Below are 12,854 nucleotides of genomic sequence, written 5' to 3' on the forward strand. Positions count from 1 at the left end.
GCCGGCACTGGAATGTGTGTGCAGTTCGAGCAGCAGGGTAGACTCCCTCATTGTGCTGCTGAAGAGTGAAGCTCTCTGATAATCATATGAAGTTTAGTTATATTGGCAAATGAACTAGCATACAATAGCATGGATGCATTCAGCACGTAGGTACTGAGGATGTATAAACATCTGTCGTGCTGGATTCCACACGTACAATAAAAGTACAATAAAAGTATAGTAAAAGTATAATAAAAGTACAATAAAAGTATAATAAAACATGGCCGTTTTACCGTTCCTCATCCCTTCTAATTCCTCCTCCTCTCTTTATTAAATGTGTTTTCACAACATGTGACACGCGACAAATAAAGACACAAGTTTTAAATAAATTTATATAAATAAATATTTACAAACATTATTTTATTGCTTTACAATCGTCAGACATGTACAAAGACGTTGCTGGCGTGACACACGGCTGAAATAACGCTATTTTCTCCATGAAGTGTAAATATTCTAAATAACAGAAGCAAATCCAAACAAAAGCAGGAAAAGTGCATGGTGGAGGTTTATATATAAATACACTACTGAGAATAAAAACCCAGCACCAACAGCAAATAAATATCCTCCATGGGGTTCCTCCACACCTGGATTTACAGTTCCGCAAGTACAATAATCCTTACAAATTAGTCAATCCTTTTAGTAGAAGATTTATTATGTTTTTTTACAAAGTGAGTTTGTAAGAAAAAGCGTTTATCATTGGAGCTAATGAAAACGGCTCAGGAGGAGGACTCACTAGGATTCCTCTTGCTTTGTCATCGCCTGTTGGAGCAGAAAAATAAAAAAATATATATTCAGTTACATGCTCTGTAGACAAGCGCTCTGTAAAAACTACTTATCACACTGAAAACATAATTCCTCGCTTGCAGAAGCAAGCAGTTCCGGAACGGAGGCACAATCTGTAAAACAGGCTATGCTACTCTGCCAAAGCACTGGAAATGCCTATTTAATGTGACTGAAACAGACAGATGGAGACAGACACGCACAGGAGTAACGTCCATGCAGACTAATAATGTAGCTGGACTTGCAGCCATGAGGTAACATTTTAACAAATGTTAAAATCTGAATCTTCCACTGTGTCTCAACAGAAAAAAAAAAAACATATATTCACACACGCACATGTGCTCATACACACACACACACACACACACGCACGCACGTACGCACGTACGCACGCACACGATCACACACCTGCTTAAAGAACTGCCGGCCGAGGTAGTTGGTGGCCATGTTCTTCAGGCTGGTCCTGCTGCCCACCTTGCAGCGGACGTAACCGTACAGGTTTGCCCCTTGTAGAACCACACCCATAATCACCACCGCCTGCAGGTGCAAAACCAGGACACACATTACATTACATTACAGTCACTTAGCACATGCTCTTACCCAGAGAGACTTACACAGGTTACAGCTTTATCCTTTTATACAGCTGGATATTTACTGAGGCAATTCTGGGTTAAGTACCTTGCCCAAGGGTGAAACAGCAGTGCCCCAGCAGGGAATCGAACCAGTAACCATTTGGTTACAAGCGCTGCTCTTTACCGCTATGCTACACTGCCACACACATGAACATAACGCAAAGATAAGGAACTCACCAGCCACTTGATCTTGAAGGAGAAGAGGGAACTGAAGGCGAAGATCACCCAGATAACGGGACAGATGATCAGACCCAGCCAGAAGAGCCGTGACTCCGAGTCTGAGGGGGGGTTCTTCCCCGTTCCCTGGGGGGGACAGAGGAATTTCATGAACATTCCTCATGGGTGTGTCTCATAGCAGCACCCTCCCCCAATAGCCCCCTCCCTTCAAAACCCTGACCCTCACCTTTTCTGCTGCAAAAAAGACCACCCCGACCCACCTCCAGGACCTCATCCTACCCTACGCACCCGCTCAACAACTTCGTTCTGCTACATCCGGACGCCTCGCTCCTCCCACCAACAGAACAAAAGGCCCATGCTCCTCACAACATTGCTTTTCTGTCATCGCCCCCCAATGGTGGAATGAACTCCCCACTCCCCTGAGAACAACCCCTTCAATCTAACCCTTCAGACGTGGTCTGAAGGCACACCTCTTCAGACTCTACCTGGACTGACACCCTTGCCATTTTGACCTTATAAATCTAAGATTCTTGGCTCAGACTTGTAGCTCTATCTCTTACGTTGTATTTGTAGCACATTTTTGCCTAGGTAATATAGCAGCACTTTATTGTCCCAGTGACTGTATTTGATATATGTAACCTTAGATCAGATTAGTTCTGTCTCGCTACACTGACCTTGCGCTCAGCTTCAGCACTATCTGCTTTGAATGACCTGTACACATCTTGCCCTTGTGCCTGTTTGCCTACTATATGCACTTTTGTACGTTGCTTTCAATAAAAGCATCTGCTAAATGAATAAACGTAAATGTAATGAGCTGGATGCAACCAAAAACAGGAATATACTACGACCTGGTGCTTTCGTGCTCAATAGCAATCACCCCCCCCCCCCCTCCACTGTCCAGCAGAATGAGGGAGCCTCACAGCCTCAGGTGAAAACGCCGCAGATACGGGCTCACAGGGTGGATGTGCACGCAGAGACCGCTCCACCTGACGCAGGTGAGTGCAGTTTCACGCAGGTGTCCCCCATGTCTCCCACGCCAGGGGACAGGCTCAGCTCTGATTGTGTCACTGTAGTCTGCTAAACTCACTCAGCTGTTAATGGGTTAATGTGCTTGCTCTTTGAGGGCCAGTTGCCGTGGCGCTGTTGGGAACGGCGACAGAGTGAATGCATGGGACTGCACGCTGTGTACCCAGGAGCTCAGTCACACACAGAGAGCAGCGAGGAGCTCAGTCACACACAGAGAGCAGCGAGGAGCTCAGTCAGACACAGAGAGCTGCGAGTGTGTGACTGCAGGGTCAGCGGGTTCATCCCACAGAGCCACACCCTCCAGCGAACGCCGCGCGAAACTCTGCCACAGCGAGCCGTGAACGAGCCACCGGAGACGCTGCCGAGCACACGAGCGCATGTGGGAGGGAGAGCCGAGCGCTTACAGATCAGGGCTTTCACAGATCAGGGCTTTCACCCAGACCGCTGCTGGATTGAGGGAGAGGCCCGGGGGAGGCGCTGCAGCTGTGCCCCAGCCAAAGGCCTTTTACCCGCAGCAAATATTCAGCTATATGAACTGATAATGCGTGTCCAATACAAGCCTGCAAAAGTAAGAAAATACAAGCCAGGAATGTGCAGCCTGTTGGAGAGCTGTGTTCTCTCTTCATGCACAGTTTCCTGGAACTTGTGACCTACACACACACAGACACACTCATTTTCTCAGACTCCCTCACACACAGATTCTGTTTACGAGTATTCAGACGGCAGAGGCTGTGGAATGTGGTCGTTGCCGTGCCGATGACAGGTGTGCAGGCCTACCTTTCGGGACTCAAACATCCATTGGCTCTTGCCGTCATTGTCCACCTGGTTCCACCACCTCAGACCCACCATCAGCCGGCCTGTGATGTTCTGGGGGACAGAGGGACAGAGGGAGAGAGGGAGGGGGAGAGAGAGAGAGGGAGAGGAGAAGGAGAGGGAGAGGGGGAGAGAGAGAGAGGTAGAACGTTTAGGGAGAACACACCGACCACCCAGGCTCTGAAGAAAGACTTCAGAGTGAAGAATGTGTGGACACATTTCAGTGGGGTTGAGGCCACAGCGAAGCCGAGTCTGGTGATTAACGTGAGCGTAAACAGATGACGTGTGAGGGTTTGGAATCCAAGCAACGAAGCTACACAGAGCTACGGCCAACCGGAAAACAGTGACTGTCACCCACGCTGGTGTCAGCCGCGCGTCAGCGGGCCCACCTTCACCGTCCAGAAGTCGCAGGAGAGGAGGAGGATGATGGTGACCATGCAGGCGATGAAGCTGCTGCTCAGCAGCTCACACAGCAGGTAGACCAGGATGGCGCTGACCCGGAAGAACAGGTGGAAGAAGCTGGCCAGAGGGTGCCTGCGGGGGACACGCGGGTAGGGATTACCTCTGAGAGCACACACACACGCACATACACAAACACACACATGCACACACACATGTGCGCACCCGCACACACACATACACACACACGCACATACACACACACACACACACACACACACATACACACACGCACATGCACGCGCGTGCACACACACGCGCACACACAAACACACACACACACACGCACACACATACACACACACGCGCGCACACACAAACACACACACACGCACACACACACGTGCACACATACACACACACATGCGCGCACACACGCACGCACACACACACGCACACACACACACACACACACATACACGCACACATGCGCGCACACACACACACACATACACACACACGCACACACTTGCACGTGCGCGTGCACACACCCTCACACACGCACACACTCGCAAACGCACACATGCCCACGCGCACCCGCACACAGACACACACACACACACAGACAAGCATGTACACACACACACACATGCATGTACACACACAAGCATGCGCACGCACGCACGCACACACATACACACGCTCATACATACACACAACCTACGACAGCCCTGGCCACACAGCCAATTTAATCACTGCACGATGTACACTTAATGCTGACTGATATCTTACATTACTTTCCTGTGACAGTTTGTGGGAAATGTCAGTGCTAATCGAGGGCGTTGCCTCAGTGTTTTGATAGTCAAATTCCTCTAACATTTGGCTGCTTTTTAAATCGGCATTGCCCGAGGGAGAGCTCTTCTAAGAGACATGTTTCAGAATGTCCTGTCTACACAGACGTGTTCTTGCGATGACTCTTGGTAGCGAATTCTCCTCACAGATGATTCTGATGGTGGGTTTAACATGCAAGGCAGCAACGCTGTAGCCATCAGCCAAGTAAACTGCAGAAAAGACTCATCCATTTCGCTACCTACAAGCAGGAACAAACTGTGTGTGTGAATAAGCGTTGGATTTAAGAGGACCCCGAGGACGCACTATTGTTCGGCTTCCGTCATCCCTGTTAATCAGCAAATCTGCGGCAGTTGCGGAACTCACTTGATTTTGGACTTCCTCGACTTTCTGACGTCATCATCTTCGGCGTCAAACAGCGATACGTCATCCTCGTTGGAATCCTGTCACGGGCATTTACGTCCGCGTTACCGACTGATTTCATTTCTTCCCAAAAGAGGGAAGCAATACTAACCAGCCTAGCTACTCTACGCAACTTCTGTAAATTAAGAAGTATTGCGAAGCACTGTAATCAGGACAGCTAGTTAGCCACACCCTGTCCCAACGCCGCCAAATTACAGCTGACTTCATTAGCTGTCTAGTTCAGATCATATAAAGACGTACAAACAATGCAATCCACGAATAAAAAACATACTTGGCTAGCTAACCACAAGACAGTCACTACTGCGATCTACCTTCCACCCTAGCTGGCTGGCTGGCTGCATAGCTGTTTCGAAAGGATCTAGTCTAGCAGCCACTCGTGTGTTATACCATAAGTCTTTCCCGTTCAGGGAAAACAGGCAAAGTACGTAACGGTAGCTAGCAAAGTAATTTATAATCACTGTAATAACAAATAGCAAGCTAGCTAGCTACTTAGCAAGCGAACACTCACCAGTCTCATCATTTTGAGCTACTCACTTCCTGATGACGTGACCATGAACATAATATGCTGTCGCCCCTGAAAACCCAAACGTATTTAACAGCAACAAGCGGTAGCTACGTAGACATACAAATATGCGATCTACGATAAACGAATGCTACAATGCCGATTTGTTTGCTCGGAAGGAAGCTAGTTAGTTTTTCTTATTGTTATCGAGAAGCAATCGTATAAACAGTGCGACAGTGGCAATGAGATTCGTCCTATTGCTGAAGCCATGTTTGTTGTGGCACAACTCTCTCGTGTATCCTACAATGAGAAGAGACGAAGTTTTGTCAATTTGGCGTTTATTTCGTTTTATGCGTGGAAATAATGGTTTTATGTGGTTTTATGCGTGGAAGTGTTTCTGATTAAATTTCTAAACCACTAGGCTACTAATGCTACAGGTCTGGGGTTGTGCAAACACTTTGTGTTAAGTGAAACTAATACAATCATAGGGACGTCATGAACTGGAAAATAATTTTTGTAGCCATGGACGGTCATTAAGACTATGTATTATTCATGTGTTAACGAAAGACCGAGAACTGTCATATTTTCTTATGAACCATTAATGTATGAAATCTTTTGACAGTGCATGTAACAGTGGTGAAGGAATGGCGATTTTGTCTGGTGCGCTCTGCAGTTCTACTGGGTTTGTATCCCTGGTAAGAGAGGGATCACCTGAAGCCAGTCAGTCTTCTCTATGGTTGTAGAGAGGCAATCACATAAACAGTGTGATAACTCCTAAAAGACCCTGAATGTCCTATTTGGGAAGCCATGTTTGTTGTGAATCCACTCTCTTCGATAGCCTGTGAAGGAGGAAGTTCTGCCAGAGCATAGAATAAAAGTAGGACCATGAGCCCTGACGCCTCCACACTTAAGAAGGCCCTAATTCCCAGGACCAAAAATAACATTTTTAATTATAACACTAATCCAGTTTGTAACAGATGTTGTTTTTTTATGCTCACGCAGGAAGCCACCTCTGCTTTGCAAACCGGTTAGACCGAGCCTCAGCAGTTCAGGTGAGTGGTCCTTTACTGACCTCCTGTACACAGTAAGAAAGGAAGTACCTGCCTGCAAAACATTGACACACCTTTTATTGCCAAACACAGGTTTGCAGTCACACAGAGAGTCAACCAGAAAGTCACAGTGCACTGAACAAAGGTAACAGCAGCTTTGGCACTTTGCCGAAGAGAGGGAGCAGAGAGAAACACTGGTATCCCAATAACAGTCACAGTGGAAGAGTCTGCTCTGGATTGCATTGGTTAATCGATAATTGCAGAGACCCGTCACATTTTTGTTGCATACCGTACAGTTGATTATGTAACCAATGTAAACAAAAGGTAATAAAGTCCGATGAAAGCCTCTTTTAGGCACCTCATTTGAGGTTTCAAAAGTCCCATACACCTTCTCTAATAACAGCTGAAGAGCCTGGAACCAAGGACTCTTGCTAGATTGAATCTTTCTGAAAAAAGGCTGACAACCATGTCACGTTTGAAAAGAATTCAGTATGTTTTTTAGAACATTTTTTTTGTTTGTATGTAGATTTATCTTCATTTGGGCCTTTTGCAGCATTATAAGAATTTATAAGGCTTAATGAGTTCTAAATAATGGCCATAACCATTGCCAAATGCACCCATAAACAATATGACCAGCTTATTACTTGTAACATACGGTCATGAGGCACTAATAAACATTATAACATCATATGCCATACTTCCTATGAAAAACAGTTGTTATAAACTGGTTAATATATTAATTTATGCTCATGACAATATTTATGATGAACTATTTAATGCTTATTAAGGTGTTATGAATGGGTTTTATGAATGAACATAAGACCCACTTCAGTTTAAGTGTTAATGAATTTAACTTTTTCAGTTCTGTTCTGTTTTTCTCAAGATCCAAGTTCTTTGCCATCCTACAGTCTTTACAGGGTGCATGTTCTGACTCAGTAAAGATCTGCGAATGGGGCTGGGAGGGGGGGAGAGTTCTGAGGTGCAGTCTGGAAATCTACTGCTGCTGTGGTGGAGGGGCCGTGGTTTGGCTGGGGGGTGTGGAGGGGGGAGAGGGGCTCTTCAGGGGCAGGGAGTCCCCAGGATTCACCAGAACAACCACGTTCTCCTTCTTGGAGAGCCAGAAGGCGGGGTACAGGGGTTCCAGGAATTCGGCCTGGTACTGGTGGATGAGGGCCATGGAGTCGCCCACGCCGTAGAAGGCCAGTACGCCCTTGGCAAAGTCCACGTAGACCCCGACCCGCGTGAACCTCTCCACCTTCAGGGGCGTCTCCACGTCACTGTGCCAGGCGGAGAAGCCACGCCCGTTCCACTGCAGGCACCAGGAGAAGCCGTTGCCCGTGATGCAGCCGTTGCTCTCCTGGCTCTTGCGGTCGATGCTCTTGTAGGTCAGGCCCACATGCGTGCCCTCCCCGCTCACGTCTGCCTCGAAGTAGTGCCGGCCCAGGTAGAAGCTCTCGGCCGCCAGCACCTGGCGCCAGTGCTCGAAGCGCTCGGGCACGTCCGGGTACCCGTGCTGCCAGGGCGTGGTGTTGGTGGCCTTCCTGCTCTCCTCCGTCAGGCGCAGGAACTTGTGCACGGTGTCAGCATCAAAGCTGAGAGGCGTGGCGTCTGCAGATCAAAGCGTCAAATCTAATTTAACAAAGGGCTTCTGAACGAACAGGAAGGGCTTCATGTAAGGAGTCACCTCATAATGCATCGCCTCAGTGTACTCTGTTAAATTTTTATGATAAAGGACGCCTTATGTCAGTTTACGCCTATGTGCATAAATGTTCATGGATGTTCATGCAGTGTGTACGAAGGTGTTATATCAGCCTCCACAGTCCCTCACTGACACCCCAGCATTGCTGTTACCCTGAGAGATCAGACTCACACTTCAGGAAGTCCTCTCTGGTCTTTGGGTCAGGCACAGAGCTGTGGTTCTGAGCAGCTATGATGGCGTGGACAGTGGTTTTTATCCCCAGTTTGTCTGCAGACCAGAGAGAGAAACAAAAGATAAGGTCAATTTCAGGTCTGGTGTTATAAACCTCCAGGGGTTTAGTCAATGTGCCCTTGTTTTCTGTTGGCTGAGAGTCTCACACTGTATGCAAATAAGGGCAATTCAGGCATTCCTCTGACAGTGAGTGATGGTGAGTTAGTCACGGTGAGTAGCAATTTTTAAAGAAGCAAACAGCACTCTCTGTATGACTCATTCCTGCGGAATACTCCCCTGCTAATTGGCCGAGCCGGCAGAGATTCCCGGGTTTGTTCTCTGGCCAGGTGAGCTGCCGAATTCCACAGGTATGACACAGTGTCCGAAACCCCCCCCCACCCTCACGGCCAGGGCAAGTGGAAATAAGCCTGCCGCCCTAACGCTGCCTATGAGCTGAACAGCCTCGCCCCTCCCTGCTGGACAGCACTAAACCTGAGAGATAAAGTGGCCTCTGTCCTGTGTGCTGCGATAGCATCACACCGGGAAACTGCAGCTGATACTGCTGCACTTCCTGTTCGGAGCTGGCTGGCTGAAATAAAGCTTTCCTGAAATGCTACAATGGAAGTTTGTTGGAAACAGACGGTCCATACCCCTGACGGGAAATATGTGTGCACACATTCTGGTCTGACAGCATGACTGGCTGTTTGGACTCTTGTCAGCCAATGGCTGAGCACTTTCCTGTTGAACAGAATCTGTGCTTCTCCTTGACGTTAGTGTGTCTGCAAAACTGTCTTTGAATAATTACTTTTATTGTTACTATCTTAGCAGACACCCTCATCCACGGCAGCTAACTCTACATTGCTTAATGATTTTTTTTTATATATAATTGATTTATACAGCAAGATGTTTACCAAAGAGTCTCAGCAGGTGAGGCACCTCAGTCTAAGGTACAGTGGCTGAGAGTGGACCCTGACGCCTTCCGGTCTGACCTGTTCCTTCTGACTGCAGCGTCTCGCAGGCCACACTCACCGTTCCTGCAGGTCTCCTTCAGCTTGTCCCGGTAGGCGGAAAGCAGCGTGGAGCACAGCTCGCGGGTGGACTCGGTCACCACCTGGCTGAACATGGTGAGCCGGTCCATCAGCCCGATGTAGACCCCGGGCAGGGACACGTCCACGCTCTCCTTCCTCCACTCCGAGTACTCCTGCAACAGCCAGCAGAGGGTGCAATGCTCACAACAGTGCCCTCGGGACAGAGCAGTGCCCCTCAGCGCTGAGCAGTGCCCCCAGTACAGAGCAGTGCCCCCCAGCGCTGAGCAGTGCCCCCCAGCGCTGAGCAGTGCCCCCCCAGCGCTGAGCAGTGCCCCCAGTACAGAGCAGTGCCCCCAGCGCTGAGCAGTGCCCCCCAGCGCTGAGCAGTGCCCCCCAGCGCTGAGCAGTGCCCCCCAGCGCTGAGCAGTGCCCCCAGTACAGAGCAGTGCCCCCCAGCGCTGAGCAGTGCCCCCAGTACAGAGCAGTGCCCCCCAGCGCTGAGCAGTGCCCCCAGTACAGAGCAGTGCCCCCCAGCGCTGAGCAGTGCCCCCCAGCGCTGAGCAGTGCCGTGAATGTGCTTTAGCCCCAGCTGCTCTCAGGCTGGACTGAGCTGTTAGCTGGACACTGATCGAGGATTTGGCATTGAGGGGTGGCAGTGTAGCGTAATGGTAAGGAGCAAGACTTGTAACTGAAAGGTTGCCAGTTCAATTCCCCATTGCCTCAGCAAGTATCCAGCTGTATAAATGGATAACATGTAATCTATGTACATTATTTTGGATTAAAGCATCTGCTAAACGACAATGCTTAAAAAGTATTAGCTGCTATCTCTTTGCTTCGTCCAGAACAGCACAGTGTCCACCCCAGACCCCAGGACCCGCGCCCTCGTACACCTGCCCAGAGTCGGCGCTATGGGGGTGTTGAGGGATGCATTGTCCACCCCCAGTTGTCTCCTTATATTCCGATGTCTACGTAGTATTTATTACGTTTTTTTGAGATATGACGTTTTGTGCCTGGCACAAACCCGCCGTGTCGGTCGGTGAGTGCACCTGGAGGAAGTCGACGTCGTGCTTGTTCTTGGAGAGCTTCTCCACCTGCGTCTGGGTCTTCTTCAGCTCGCCGCACTTCTGCTCTAGGTGAGCCCGGATCCCCTCCGCCTGGCTCACCGCCTGCTTCTCCTCGCCCTCCAGGATCTCCATCACTTCCCGCTGGGCCTTCTCCACGGCAACCTGCAGCTCGGAGAACTGCTGCACAATCACTGCGCGCACCTCCGTCACAGAGTTCTGCCAGAGAGAGAGAGAGAGAACGAGAGACAGAGGGAGAGAGTGAGAGAGAGAGAGAGAGAGAGAGAGAGAGAGAGGGGGGGAGAGAGCGAAACAGAGAGGAGAGATAGTGAGAGAGAGAGAGAGAGAGAGAGAGCGAGCGAGTGAGGGAGGAGGGGGGAGAGAGAGAGGAGAGAGAGAGATGGATGGAGAGACAGGGGGAAAAAAGAAAAGGAGAGAGAAAGATGGAGAATTGAAGTGAACTGAATTTCAGGGCTGACATGATCCTGATTTTGTGCACAAGTGAATCAAATAAATATTTATTTAATACCATCACAGGTGACATTGTCTGTCAACTACCTGTTAGCACCTGCTATCCTGGATCCTTCCAGCTCTCAGGCACAAGGTTGGCCTTTCTCTGCAGGTTAGCTGTGGGTTTTGTCATTTTGTGGAACTGAAAATCGGTTTTAATGTGTCCTTTCAGAGTCGGCGTTGTAAGCAGAGTTCCATAGAGGGGGCTTAAGTTCTCATACCTGAGCATGGCTAATCTTCCTCAGCACTATGGCTCTGCTTGGGTAAGCGCTGTGATTTCACAGCTCTGTGAGTCAGGCAGTGTGTCACAGTGCAGGAGCTGATGATTAACCCGTAATGCAAACAGCTTGGGGGAAGGAGGAGACAGGACTCACACCACAGGAGTGCAGTATCTCAGCAGGATTGTAGGTCAGCCATCGTTACCCAGAGACAAATTACAGGTGTCATACAGTCCCCCCACCTGGAGAATCCGGCTTGGGTAAAGGTAAGGAGCTCCCTTTGTGTGCAAAACAAAAGTCAGCCGTACCTTCTAGGTCACCACAGATACCTACGATTATGACATGTGTGTGTGTGAGTGTGTGTGTGTGTGTGTGGGCGTATGTGTCTGCATGTGAAACTGGGGTTAAAAGGAGCCCTGTGAAACCTTGTGCACAAAAGCTGGACTTCATCACAATCACATGACTCGTCCCTTTGTTTAAAGGAAAATAAACACCGCAGATTCCATGGTGTTTCATCACCAAGTTTCTCTTGGACACAGGACTGATAAACCCAGAGAGTGTTTATGGATGACAGGGTGTGGCATGAGCACAGTATTTACTGACGTTTTGCTGCTACTGTTGGGGGACGGGGTGTTGGGGGACAGGGGTGTCGGGGACAGGGGTGTTGGGGGATGGGGTGTTGGGGGGCAGGGGTGTTGGGGGACAGGGGTGTCGGGGACAGGGGTGTTGGGGGACAGGGGTGTCGGGGACAGGGGTGTTGGGGGATGGGGTGTTGGGGGACAGGGGTGTTGGGGGACAGGGGTGTTGGGGGATGGGGTGTTGGGGGATGGGGTGTTGGGGGACAGGGGTGTTGGGGACAGGGGTGTGGCAGAAGGGGCGTGGCAGCTGGGACGTGGCGTACCTCGATGGTGACTGTGTTGGTCTGCAGCTTGTTGATGGCGTTTTCCGCAGCGGTCACGGTCTTCAGCATCTCCTTCTGTTTTTCTCGCAGCTCTTTCTGCAAACGGCAACATTACTTCACATTATTACATCATTGTGTTATTGTTATCCAGAGCGACTTACATCAGTTACAGTTTTTACAGTGTTATCCATTTATACAGCTGAATTAAATACCTTGCCCAAGGTCAAACCGGCAACCTTTCGGTTACGAGTCCTACTCCTGAACCACTACGCTACACTGCCGCCCCCCACACAAGCGGGAAACTCAGAGGGGGAACAGCCTGCACCAACACGACTGTCGAGTCACTCTGAAAATATGCACACTTACACAACTAAACAGGAGGCAAAGACTGATTTGATCCATCTGGCTGTTTTTAAACAAAGAAAAGGCTGTCCGCACTTCTTCTAGGGGCTTAGGTAACTGTTTTCTGCCCTCTATCTTTTCAGCATCTGCTGTTTGGCATCTGAGGCAGTTGATCAATTACAGGGTCCATTTATCC

General features: G+C 49.4%; 2 protein-coding genes across 2 annotated transcripts in view; both read right to left on the bottom strand.

Annotated features, from left to right (window-relative positions):
* Positions 1 to 417: 417 nt before the first annotated feature.
* On the bottom strand, positions 418 to 5,765 carry tvp23b (trans-golgi network vesicle protein 23 homolog B (S. cerevisiae)). Its single transcript, XM_036533285.1, has 7 exons — positions 5,647 to 5,765; positions 5,082 to 5,158; positions 3,857 to 4,001; positions 3,432 to 3,521; positions 1,629 to 1,754; positions 1,228 to 1,356; positions 418 to 798 (listed from the first exon to the last, which is right to left on the bottom strand). The coding sequence occupies exons 1-7, from the start codon at positions 5,656 to 5,658 to the stop codon at positions 772 to 774; spliced, it is 606 nt and encodes a 201-aa protein (XP_036389178.1). The 5' UTR covers positions 5,659 to 5,765; the 3' UTR covers positions 418 to 771.
* Positions 5,766 to 6,766: 1,001 nt separating this feature from the next.
* trim16 (tripartite motif containing 16) overlaps positions 6,767 to 12,854 on the bottom strand; it is a 12,225-nt gene continuing 6,137 nt past the window's right edge. The window contains exons 2-6 of the mRNA XM_036533273.1: positions 12,317 to 12,412; positions 10,673 to 10,906; positions 9,628 to 9,799; positions 8,560 to 8,655; positions 6,767 to 8,297 (exon numbers count right to left, since the gene is read on the bottom strand). Coding sequence (XP_036389166.1) covers positions 7,684 to 8,297; positions 8,560 to 8,655; positions 9,628 to 9,799; positions 10,673 to 10,906; positions 12,317 to 12,412 — 1,212 coding nt within the window. The 3' untranslated portion in view covers positions 6,767 to 7,683. The remainder of the gene's footprint in view (positions 8,298 to 8,559; positions 8,656 to 9,627; positions 9,800 to 10,672; positions 10,907 to 12,316; positions 12,413 to 12,854) is intronic.

Source organism: Megalops cyprinoides, chromosome 1 (assembly GCF_013368585.1).
Source record: "Megalops cyprinoides isolate fMegCyp1 chromosome 1, fMegCyp1.pri, whole genome shotgun sequence".
Taxonomy (NCBI): Eukaryota; Metazoa; Chordata; class Actinopteri; order Elopiformes; family Megalopidae; genus Megalops; species Megalops cyprinoides.